The sequence below is a fragment of the Somniosus microcephalus genome, unplaced genomic scaffold (assembly GCF_052327205.1).
Source record: "Somniosus microcephalus isolate GS21.2 unplaced genomic scaffold, FLI_Smic_1.0 unresolved_chr3, whole genome shotgun sequence".
NCBI classification, from domain to species: Eukaryota; Metazoa; Chordata; class Chondrichthyes; order Squaliformes; family Somniosidae; genus Somniosus; species Somniosus microcephalus.
In genome coordinates this window covers 55849304-55862329 of record NW_028225181.1, presented here as the reverse complement: position 1 = coordinate 55862329, position 13026 = coordinate 55849304, and the positions used below count along the sequence as shown (strand labels likewise).

General features: G+C 51.0%; 1 protein-coding gene across 2 annotated transcripts in view; it reads right to left on the bottom strand.

Moving 5' to 3' along the window:
- Positions 1-5190: 5190 nt before the first annotated feature.
- The window catches only part of LOC147091462 (putative G protein-coupled receptor 139), a 54986-nt gene continuing 47150 nt past the window's right edge, over positions 5191-13026 (bottom strand). For both annotated transcript variants that reach the window (XM_085976558.1, XM_085976559.1), the window contains exon 2: positions 5191-6095. In XM_085976558.1, coding sequence (XP_085832684.1) covers positions 5194-6095 — 902 coding nt within the window. In that variant the 3' untranslated portion in view covers positions 5191-5193. The remainder of the gene's footprint in view (positions 6096-13026) is intronic.

The following is a 13026-nucleotide window of genomic DNA, read 5'->3' as shown; positions in this document are numbered from 1 at the left end:
ACCTGCCTGTGTGTGTGTTTGTATTCCACTGTGTACATGTCTGTACATGCCTTGGCTGACTCCTCCCACGAGTCCAGGTATAAAGGTGACTGCTCCACAGTCCCTCTGTATTCTGGACTGGTCGACCACTCGAGGCACACCTTCATTCTCTTGTTAATAAAGGCCTGTTAGTTGCTCGCTTAACCTCAGTCCTTTGAGTAATTGAAAGCGCATCAATTTTATTAACAAGATTTTTTATAATGGAGAAGATCCTCACACCAGCATGCCTGGACTTAGACCATCGGGAGGCGGACGCATCCACCAAGTTTGCTCACTGGCTTAAGTGCTTTGAAAGATTCCTGATCGCCTCCGCTGCAACGGTCAAATCGGATGAGGACAAACTGGATGTCCTGAACTCCAAAGTGAACCACCGAGCGTACTCGGTCATCCAGGACGTGACCTTGTACACAGCTGCTCTCAAGCTCCTCAAGGACCAGTACACGTGCCCAGTGAACGAGGTGTACGCCAGGCACCTCCTGGGGAGTCGTAAACAACAACCTGGGGAATCGACTGAGGAATACCTTCAGGCACTGTCTGTGCTTGGCCGGGCCTGTGGTTGTAAGGATGTAAAGGCCGCCGTGTACACAGAGGAACTTATCCGGGATGCTTTTGGTGCGGGCCACAGGTCCAATTACACCCGACAGCGACTATTGGAGCAGAGTGACCTCGACCTCAACAAGGCCTCTGAACTCGCACTATCATTGGACGCTGCCTACCGGGGCATGGATGCGTACTCCTCTGCACCGTGGACGCCACGGGGAACGACAGCCTGGGACACGGTAGGACTGTCTCATAGCACCGTGCCACCCCAGCCACATCCCAGCAACGGCCCAACTACCGCAGCAGTGTCCCAAGGCCAGAAATGCTACTTCTGTGGCCAGGCCAAACACCCCAGAGTGCGCTGCCCGGCGAAAAATGCGATCTGCTCGGGCTGCGGGAAGAAGGGACACTACGCCAGTGTCTGCAGGGACAAAGCCACCCCGAACCCCAGCAGCGCCACGTGTGGGCCGTGCGGGCCACCATCTTGGGCCTCCCCAGCCATGTGCAAACCACCGGAACAGCAGCCATTTTGGATGCCTCCAGCCACATGGGGATCATGGACGCCGCCATCTTGGACACCAGCCGGGACGCAGCAGGCCCCCAACACCACCTCATCTGATACCCGCAGCGACACACCGACCCCTACGCTGGCCTCCGTTACGCTGGACCAAGCGAGACTGCATCAACTGGCCCGGTCCACAATGGACATTAAGGTAAACGGTCACGAAACAACCTGCCTTTTTGACTCTGGGAGCACGGAGAGCTTCATCCACCCCGACACGGTGCAGCGTTGCTCTCTCCCAGTCCTGCCTGCACACCAGCGGATTTCTATGGCCTCCGAGTCCCAGTCGGCGGACATTGGCGGCTACTGCGTGGTGACACACTTAGTAGACGGGACTGTGTACGATAACTTTAAACTTCTGGTCCTGCCCACCTCTGCGCTGCCGTTCTACTGGGGTTAGATTTTCAGTGCCACCTTAAAAGTGTAACGATGGCGTGCAGTGGACCCCTCCCCCCACTCACAGTCCACAGCCAGCAGCTTCCAAATTGCCCGCCGCGCACCAGGTGCAACCTCTCCACACTCAGTGTCACCTGCCCCCCCACTGTTTGCTAACCTCACCCCTGACTGTAAGCCCATCGCCACAAAGAGCAGGCGATACAGTGCCGGGGACAGGGTTTTCATTAAAACCGAAGTGGAGCGGCTCCTGAAGGAGGGGATTATTGAGGGCAGCACCAGCCCCTGGCGAGCCCAGGTTGTGGTCGTTAAGACCGGCGAGAAGCAGCGCCTGGTCATCGACTACAGCCAGACAATAAATCGCTACACCCTGCTGGATGCTTACCCACTCCCGCGCATAGCTGATATGGTCAACCAGATCGCGCAGTACCGCGTCTTCTCGACCATTGACCTGAAATCAGCATACCACCAGCTCCCTATCCGCCCTGAGGACTGCCAGTATACTGCCTTTGAGGCAAACAGCCGCCTCTACCACTTCCTTAGGGTTCCCTTTGGCGTCACCAACGGGGTCTCCGTCTTCCAAAGGGAGATGGACCGGATGGTCGATCAAAATGCATTGCAGGCCACTTTCCCACATCTGGACAATGTGACCATCTGCGGCCATGACTTGCAGGACCATGACGCAAACCTCGAAAACTTCCTCTGCACCGCCCAACTCCTGAACCTGACGTATAACAAGGAGAAGTGCATATTCTGCACAACTCGCCTCGCCATCCTTGGCTGTGTTGTGGAACACGGAGTCATCGGTCCCGACCCCGACCGGATGCGTCCCCTTATGGAACTCCCACTGCCCCAAGGCCCTGAAGAGGTGCCTAGAGTTTTTCTCCTATTACGCCCAGTGGGTCCCCTTCTATGCGGACAAGGCCCGTCCGCTGATCAAGTCCACCTCTTTTCCCTTGACGGCAGAGGCCCACTTAGCCTTCCACCGTATCAAGGAAGACATTGCCAAAGCCACCATGCACGCAGTGGACGTATCCATCCCCTTCCAGGTGGAAAGCGACGCGTCCGACTTTGCCCTGGCCGCTACCCTTAATCAGGCGGGGAGACCCGTGGCCTTCTTTTCATGAACCCTCCAGGGCCCGGAGACCAGACACTCTGCTGTTGAGAAGGAGGCCCAGGCTATTGTGGAGGCTGTGCGTCATTGGAGGCACTACCTGGCCGGAAAACGATTTACCCTGCTCTCTGACCAGCGTTCAGTTGCTTTTATGTTTAACAACAAGCAGAGGGGCAAAATCAAAAACGACAAGATCTTGAGGTGGAGAATCGAACTTTCCACCTACAATTACGAGATCTTGTACCGGCCCAGGAAGCTCAATGAACCCCCGGATGCTCTATCGCGTGGCACCTGCGCCAGCGCGCAGATCGATAGACTGCGGGCCCTCCACAATGACCTCTGCCACCCGGGGGTCACCAGGTTCTTCCACTTCATCAAGGCCCACAACCTGCCTTACTCCATTGAGGAGGTCAGGACCATGACCAGGAACTGCCAAGTCTGCGCTGAGTGCAAACCGCACTTTTATAGACCAGACAGGGCTCACCTGATAAAAGCCACTCGCCCCTTCGAGCGCCTGAGCGTTGATTTTAAAGGGCCTCTCCCCTCCTCCGACCGCAATGTGTACTTCCTCAACATCATTGATGAGTACTCCCGTTTCCCGTTCGCCATCCCCTGCCCGGACATGACCAGTGCCACGACCATTAAATCTCTTGTTAATAAAAGCCTGTTAGTTACTCGCTTAACCTCAGTCTTTTGAGTAATTGATAGCGCATCAGGTCCCCAGAGCCATCATCTTTGTGACGGTCCACAGAGCTGCCATTTTGTGAGGTGTTCCCAGAGTGGCTATATTTCTGCTGGGTGTCAGATTCGCCAACATTACATGGTCCCGAGAGCCGCCATCATTGTGGGGGCCCCCAGTGCTGCCAACTTTGTGAGGGCCCCAGCGCCGCCATTATGTGTGGGTCCTCAGTACCGTCTCGTTTAAGCAGTGCCGCAGAGCCACCTAATTTTTGCAGGGCTCCCAGAGCCGCCATCTCTTTTGTGCGGGTCCCCAGAGCCACCATCTTTGTGTCGGTCCACAGAGCTGCCATTTTGTGAGGTGCCCCCAGAGTGGCTATGTTTCTGCTGGGTGCCAGATTCGACAACTTTACTCGGACCCGAGAGCCGCCAACATTGTGGGGGCCACAGAGCCGCCATTTTTAGCGGATCCCCAGTGCCGCCATCTTTGTGCGGGGCCCCAGAGCCGCCATCATTGTGCGTCACTCTGGAACCGCCAATTTTCCTTTCCCCGGATCCGGCAACTTTCTGCGGGGCCCAAAGCAGCCATTATTCTGCTGGATCCCGAGAGCTACTATCATTGTGTTGGGCAACAGTGCTGCCATAATGGTGCAGAGCCCCAGAGCCGCCATCTTTGTGAGGGGCCCCAGAACCGTGTTCTTTAAGCAGTGCCCAAGAGCTGCCAAATTTGTGTGGGGCTCTCAGAGCAACCAACTCTGTGTGCTACCCCAGAAATGCCAGTTTTGTGCGGGGCGCCAGTGCCGCCATTTATGTATGGGGCCACAGAGCTGCCACATTTGTACGGGGCCCCATAGCCAACATTTGTGAGTTGTGCCCCAGTGCCGCCATAAGTGTGCGGGGCCCCATTGCTGCCATCTTTGTGCGGGTCCCCAGAGCCACCATCACTGTTGCAGGCCTCAGAGCCGCCATCTTTGTGTTGGGTCCCAGTGCCACCATTATTTTGCGAGGCCCCAGAACTGCCATCTTTGTGCGGAAACCCAGAGCCGCAGTATTTGAGCGGAGCACGAATGCCGCCAAATTTGTGCAGGTCCCCAGAGCCGCCATTTTTGTGCGGAGCCCCAGAGCAGCCACCTACGTGAGGGGAGCCAGATGTGCCATCTTTGTGTGGGGCCCTAGTGCCGCCATATTTGTGCGGTGCCCACGAGCTGCCGTCTTTGTGCCGGGTCGTTGTGCTGCTATCTATGTGTGGGGCTCCAGAGCCGTCAATTATGAGCAGAGCAATATTATCGCCATCATTTTGCGGCGCCCCAGTTAAGCCACTTTTTGAGAGAGGCCCCAGAGCCGCCAGATTTGTGAAGGGCCAAAGAACCGGCATGATCGTGCCTGGCACCTGAGGCACTATCTTTGTGCTGGGCATGGATGCCGCCATCTTTTTTGGGGGCGTGGGTGGTGCCATCTTTTTGCTGGGCACGGGTGCCGCAATTTTTGTGCGGGGCGTGGATGCCGCCATCCTTGTGCTTGGCACGGTTGCCACCATCTTTTTGCTGGGCAAAAAGCAGCTCCCGCTGCTTTGTTCTGGGAGTGGCATCACCATCATTGTCTCGGGCAAGGCAGCCGCCATCTTGGTGAGCGCGGGAGTTGCGCTGCTTCAGGCGGCGCATTAGGGGTGGCCATCTTTGTCTAATGTGCTGGTGCCCTTCAAATGGTGCCTGACAGATGGCCGCTTCCCTAACAGTGAGCCCAGTGTAGACAGTGTATGTGTGAGCGTGCTACTGTTCACCCTGATCACCGGCCCGGGCCGGGGGAGAGCGGCTCGCCACAATATCAGGCCCAGGGAGCTCTCAGGCTGCAAATTCTCTGCTTCTTCTCATTCTTTAATGAATTTTACAATCAGAGTAAAGGGATATTTCACGACATTCTTCAACTGCTCTCTGAACTTAGTCTGGGTCACGGCATAAATCACAGTGTTTGTGCAGCAACTCAGCAGCTGCAGCATCAATCCCAGTTCCTGTACATAACTAGGTGGAAATACAAACCGAATTCCCAAATCCCACATCCTGCCCCATATGTAAGACACCAAATACACTGCCCATAACAGGATGAAATTGCCGGAGATAACAAGCAGTAAAATGATGGATTTCCTGCGGCTCTCCATCTCTGGGTCTCTGGGACTCTCCCCACTGCTGGGACCCCGGAGTCTCCTGCGGGCTCTGCTGGACACTAAAATGTGTCTGACAGTGACAGCATTGAGCAGCAGAATCACCACAAATGGGACCCCCGGTGTGAGAATATAATGAAGGAGCTCGATTGAGCCCCAGACCCGTGACAACACAACATCGATTGAGACATAACAAAACCAGGGGAAGTTCTGAAGCGTATATAAATCTGTGAACATAAAATACCAGGTGATGTTTTTTAAACCGCCCAGGACAGTCACTGTTCCCAGAACCACAGCCGCTGTTTTCACGGTGCAATGCTTACTTTTCAGCTCCTGGCTACAAATGGCCACAAATCGATCAAAGGTGAAAGCGACGGTGAACCAGACAGAACAGTCTGTGGCTGCATAAAGCAGGGCGGCGTGGATATTACACATGTGGAAGGACCGCATGAAACGAAATTGTTCCCTATAAAGAATAGGAATATGCCTCAATATCAGGTCGAGGATAATGACCAGTAGATCCGCCGCAGCCATCGCCACCAGGTACCGAGTGACACATGTGGAGAGACCGCACTTTCCCCGAGACAGGATCACAATCGTCACTAAGTTCACTGCGAGGAAGGGAAATAAAGAGAGAAATTATACATCAGAGTGAGAGCCAAAGCAGCAGTTTGATGGAATTGAGGGAAATATCTGCAACTCATTGGCGACATTCAATCATATAATCTAATTATATTACCTGTGGAGCTGAATACAGGGTTCATTGTAAGAACAATAGGGAATACTTTGTGGAATCAATAAACTAAATGGGAATAATTACAACACGGAAGTAATGCATGTTGGATCAAGAGAGATTAAATGATAGATCTACCTTAAGCCCAGCAGACAAACGCATCGCCCGAGGTACCAGGGACACAAAGGACCAGAACATTTCAGGAAGCCTTCGTGTCCTGGGATCAGACAGCATTTGGAGCGGAGCAATTTGCTTCAGTGCCGCTGTGTTAGGGAGGGGTAATCCCTTAAGGATTCCTACTCCTGGTTACACTATCCATTCCATATAGAACTGAAAGTGAATGCAACAGCAAAATACAGAAACTGCGACCTTGGCATGCAATAATTACAGGCAATTTTATGTAAAATGTATGGATGCAATATGACGCAGCTAAGCTCATAAATAAAAGTCCACTGTCAGAGTGTTTTGAGATTGATTTTCACCATTTTTGTTGAAATGCACAAATCATAGCTGATTGACAGGAGATTTTCCAAAAAACATTGCAAATAACATCAATAAGAATGGACACTGACTTCACAAATTAGTGATCATTGACCAGGTAATGTCCCACTAAATGCCTTTTTCAGAATCGAAATCAGACGATTTATCCCACAGGCAAAGTGCCGCCGAAAGCTGTTGTAAAGTATCTGAACACAATTGGAAGAGATTAATCCTTGTACTTTTTCACCTGTTTGCTTCCAACTTGTGCAGAGAATATGAGACGACAAAATATCGCAGGATTTTCTCATCCATAATACTTCAGTTACAATCAGCTGGGCTTGCTTATCCTGAAGTGCAGCAGGAGTATATGTTAGGATAATCGAAATCCCCCATTATTACTACTCTATATTTCTTCCACCTCTCTCTAATTTCCCAGCAACTGTGCTCGTCTATATCCTTCCCATTAGTTGGTGACCTATAGAATTCACCACGCATTGTAATGATACCTCTATTTTTTCTTAACTCGATTCAAATTGATCTGTTCTTGACCCCCTCCAGGACAACTTCTCCAGCAATGTAATATTCTCCTTAATCAATACTGTCACCGCACCACCGTTCTTTCCTTCACTATCTTTCTCGAACATCTTATACCCAGGATTATTTAGTACCCACTCCTGCCCTTTTTAGAGCCAGGTCTCTGTTATTGCCACTACACCATTTTTCTATGTGGCTATTTGCGCTTGCAGCTTATCAACCTTATTTGCCATGCTTCGTGCGTTTACACACATGCACTGTAAACCAATCTGACCGTGTCAACTGTGCCTCAGTTTCTAGCATGCTAGCTTCTCTGGATTGAGCACATAAATCTAGGCTGACACTTCGGTGCAATACTGAGTGAGTGCTGCAACATTGGAGGTGCCGTCATCGAGGATACCAGCTGCTCCCTCAGGTGAAACTAAAAGATCCCATGGCTCTTGTTCGAACAAGTGTTGGGGAGATATCCCCTGTGTCCTGGCCAATGTTTATTCCTCAATCCACATAACAGACATAGTTTATCTGATCATCATCACATTGCTATTTGTTGGAGCTTTCTGTGCGCAAGTTGGCTGCCACGTTTCTCACATTACAACAGTGAATGAACTCCAAATGTAATTCATTGGCTCTAAAGCGCTGTGAGATATCGAGTGGTCTTTTAGGGCGCCATATGAATGTAAGTGTTTGGCCTAGAAATTCATTGTAGGCACTTTTGGGGCGGTAAAGTCGGGCGGCCGCTAAAGTTTGCGCCCGCCGCCAAATCGAGGCCACTTCTCCGATATTCATTAGCTTCGCCCTAAGAGTTTGCTCGAGCGCTAAAACTGGCGCTGCACGCCTCTCTTTAGGCGCTAAGCCGGCGGGCCGGGGCGCTAAAGCGGAAGTTGGGCGCAGGGCAGGTGCGGCGAGCTGCTGATTGACAGCAGACACTCTGGCTCCGGTGAGCTCTTAAAGGGGGTGGGTGGGTCTGTTTTTTTTGAAAGGCCGACCCTCCTCCTCCTCCTCCTCCCCCTCCCCCCCCCCAGCCAGCCGTACCATTTCTAGTACAGGACGGCCCTTTAATTTATGCTCCCCGCGGCCCGCATCGGCTGTGTACCGTTCCACTTCACAGTCATTAGGGCCGCCCGGCGCACAATGGGCCGGCGCGAGTGAAGTTGCGGTTCGGGGCACACAAAGGGCGTTGCACGACGAAATGACATCATGATCTGCGTGCGCTAAGACTTTGCGCCGGCGCTAAATGTGTACTGAAGTTGGGGCGAGGCGCAGATCGCTAAGCGCCTAGCGCTCGAGATCTACTCCTCCTAAGGCGCGCCCAACTGAATTTCTAGGCCTTTTTATTTTATCTTAATCCTTACATGAGCTATATGCTGCGGATGCTGGAAGTCTGAAGTAACAACAGAAATTGCTGGAAACGCTCAGCAGGTCAGGCAGCATCCGTGGAGATTGGAAAAGCGTTATTATTTCAGGTCTGTGACCCATCGTCAGTACAGGAAATAGTTACAGATGTAACATGTTTTAAGCAGATGCGGGGGCAGTGAACGGGGGGAGTGGAGGAATGAACAAAAGGGATGATCTCATTTAGGGTGGGAGGCAGGAGTGATTCAATGTTGAAAATGGGGATGGCAGAATCATCAGCAGCTGGCACCTGTAAAAATAGAGGCAGAGTTTATGGCCTGAAATTGTTGAACTCAATGTTGAGTCCAGAAGGCTGGAAAGTGCATAATAGAAAGATGAGGTGCTGTTCCTTGAGCGTATGTTGCAAGAGGCTGAACACAGAGTGGTCAGAGTGGGAGCGGAGCGCTTGTCACTTTAATTCCCCGCTCCACTCCCACGCTAACTGCAGCTCAGGCGGCAGCTGTTGGTGACTCTGCCATCCCCATTTGACATGTTTAATCACTCCTGCCTTCCACCCTATCACAGACCGTCTCATTTGTTATTTCCTGCCCTCCCACTGCCCAGCCCGTGCACCTGTTTACAATGTGCTATAACTCTGACTTTTTCCACTTCTGACGAAGGGTCTCGGACCTTTAAGGTTAACACTGTTTCTCTCTCCCCTGATATTGCCTGAGCTGCCGAATGTTTTCAGCATTTTCAGTTTCTATCGTAGACATCCTTGGATTAGCTCTTAGTCTGACCCCACCTAATACGTACGTTTTCATACTCTACCGCTCTCTGTCTCTCCCAATACTCTGTGCACCTTGTTTCTCCTTTCTAATGCCACATCCTGGTGCCCACCCCCCTGGAGGATAGGATTTCCCCTCCACAACAGCAATACCCACCGCCCCCCCCACACCCCCGGCCAGCCCCCATCAGAACAATTGCCCTGGCTCTGTTAAGGTGCAAACCCATCTGACCTGTACTCGTCCCATCTCCCCCAGAACCAGTCCCAATATCGCTGCAATCTGAAGCCCTCCCTCTTGCACCATCTCTCCAGCCATGCATTCATCTGTTCTATCCTTCTATTCCTATACTCAATAGTTCGTGGCACTGGGAGTAATCCGAGCTTACTACCTTCGAGCTCCTGCTTTTTAATCTCATTCCAAGCTCCCTATAACCTGCCTGTAGGACATCATCCCTATTTCTGCCTATGTCTTTGGTACCAAGCAGCGCCTATATTTCCTAAGGAGGCTGAAGGGATGTAACCTGTCACCCCTGATCCTCTCTAATTGTTACCGCTGCACTATATGGTATGGCAGCTGTAGCTACTATGACCGGAAAGCCCTGCAGCGGGTAGTCAAAACTGCCCAACGCATTACCGGCACCCGGCTACCGACCATAGAGCACATATACCAGAAACGCTGTTTACGGAGGTCACGGTCCATCATCAAAGACCCTACCCACCCCAGCCACAGTCTGTTCGCCCTCCTGCCATCTGGGAGACGCTACAGATGCATTCGCACCCGTACGACCAGATTTAGGAACAGCTTCTTTCCCAGGGCTGTCATCCTACTGAACTCCACAAATAAACTCTAAAGCCTGCACATCTGTCAATGCACTTGATTATGGTTATGTTTCTGTTAATATACTACAAGTCAAACGTATGTTGAATGTTTAAATGTCTTAATCCCAATGTACACTGTCGGGAGCCGCACGCCTACATTTCGTTGTACTGCACTTGTGCACTAACAATGACAATAAAAGTTGATTTGATTTGATTTGATTTGATTAGATGGAACACGACATTTGGCTGTTCACCCTGCCCCCTCAGAATGTCCTGCAGCCATTCAGTGACATCTTTGTCTCTGGCACCAGGGAGGCAACATTCCACCCTGGAATCACGTCTGCGGCCGGTGAAAAGCCTGTCTGTTCACCTAACTATTCAATCTCTTTTCAATTTTGCTTTCCCGATCTTCCTCCTCCCCCCACCTACAGCTGAGCCTCACTTGGTGCCATGGATTTGAATCTGGCAGTTCTCCCCAGACGAAACATCGACTACTGGTATGAGAGTGACATGCACTCAGGGGACTCCTGCACTTCCTGCCTGGTCCTAATTGTCTGTCTGATGGTCACCCATTCCAACTATGCCTGCACACTCTTATGCTAGTGATTGACCGCCTCCTCAAACGTGCTATCCACGGACCTCTCAGCCTCACGGTTGCACCGCACTGACACAAGCTGCTGCTCAAGATGTGAAATCTGTGTGAAGTGGCCATGAATTCGCACGTTGCAGAATACATGCATTCCACAGGACTGAGAAGCCCTGTCGTGCCTGTATTTCATAGACTAATAACTAACTTAACATAATTAAACTCAAGAATTTAAAAAATCACCATCTACTCACCATTTATTTTCTTTGCAGGGCATTCCCTTGTGCTGACGTCACTTACCTCGCTCCCTTGCGCTCCCTCCGTGCTCTGGGTTCTCTGGCCTACATTTATCTCTGGCCGATCCTATCATTCCCTCCTCCTTCCCTCTCTGCTTCTAATTCCGCTCTTTCCAATTTCAAAACCTTAGCACTCTGTTTCGGACCATTCCTTTTTGGATCACTCTGTTCAGACCAGTGAAAAAACTAGATTTCCACGAATCTATTCTCTGATTTATTCCTTACCAGGACATTAGGATAGAAAAAGAAACAAAAAATAACGGATCTTTATAGGCTGGATCTTAGTGATGATTCCAGTGATGTAACGATGGGACTCGCCTCCATGACGTCTCTCCCGCCTTAATCAAGTAATTTCCTTCCCGGGGCCACATACATTACACTGCATCCGTCTCAGTCGAGGAATTTCATCCCAGGGCAGCCTAGTTTACACTGTTGCCACCTCAATACAGGAATTTCATTCCCAGGGCCGCCTTGCTTACAGTGTTTCTTCCTCAATCCAGGAAATGCATTCCCATGGCCACCGAATTTACACTCCTTCCGCCTCAGTCCAGGAATGTAATTCCAAGGGTCATTTAGTTTACTGCTCCCGCCACAGTATCAGAAATTCATTCCCAGGACTGCCTAGATTACGCTGCTCCAGCCTCAATCCAGGAATGTAATTCCCAGGCCACCGTCTTAACGTTGCTCCTGCCACAGTCCAGGAATTTCAATCCCAGGGGCTACCTGTATTACGCTGCTCCTGCCTCAGTCCAGAAATTTCATTCCTAGGGCTGACTAGATTACACTCCTCCCGCCTCAGTTCAGAAATTTCAATGCCAGGACTGCTTAGTTTACATTGCTCCCTTCTCAATCCAGAAATGTCTTTCCCATGGCTGCCTACATTTCACTGCTCCTCCATCAGTCCAGTAACTTCAATCTCTGCGCCATCTAGTTTACACTGAAACCGCCTCAGTACAGGAATTTCAATCCCAAGGGCAACTATTTACATTGTTCTCGCCTCTATCCAGGAATTTTACTAGCAGAGCATTAAGTGTCCATGGGTCTCTCCTCAATCCAGGAATTGCATTCCCATAGCTGCCCTGATTACACTGTTCCCGCCTCAGAGTAGGAATTTCAATCGCAGTGCCACCGAGTTTACACTTTTCCCACCACACTCCAGGAATTTAATTCACAGGCTGCATAGATTACACTGCTCCTGCCTCAATCCAGGAATTACTTTCATGGGGCCACCTAGATTACACTGCTCCCGAAAAAGTACAGAAATTTATTTCCCAGCGCTGCCTAGGTTCCATTGCTCCCTCCTCAATCCATGAATTTCATTCCCATGGCTGACTAGTTTCCATTGGACCCTCCTCAATCCAGGAATTTCATTCCCATGGCCCCTGGATTTCACTGCCACCGCCTCAATCCAGGAATTTCATCCCCAGGGACACCTAGTTTACATGGATTCCACGTCAATCCAGGAATTTCCTTCACATGGCCGCCAAGATAATGCTACTTCCGCCTCAATCCATGAGTTTCATTCCCATGGTGGCCTAGTTTACATTGCTCCCTCATTAAACGAGGAACATCATTCCAAGGGATACCTAGTTTACACTGCTCCCGCATCAAACCAGGAAACTTCATTCCCAGGGCCACTTCGATTACACTGCTCTCGCCTCAGTCCAGGAATTTAATTCTCAGGTCTGCTAGTTTACAAATCTGCCGCCTCAATTCGGGAATTTCATTCCCAGGGTCGCCTGGATTACACGGCTCCCACCTCAGTGATTAAATTTCATACAAAGGGACGCTTAGTTTACACTGCCCCCACCTTAGGCATGGAATTTCATTCCCAGGGCCACCGAGTTTACACTGCTCCCTCCTCACTCCAGGAATTTCCTTCCCATGGCAGCCAAGTTTCCATTGGCCCCTCCTCAATCCATGAATTTCATTTCCGAGGCTTCCTAGTTACCACTGGTCCCTCCTCAATACAGGA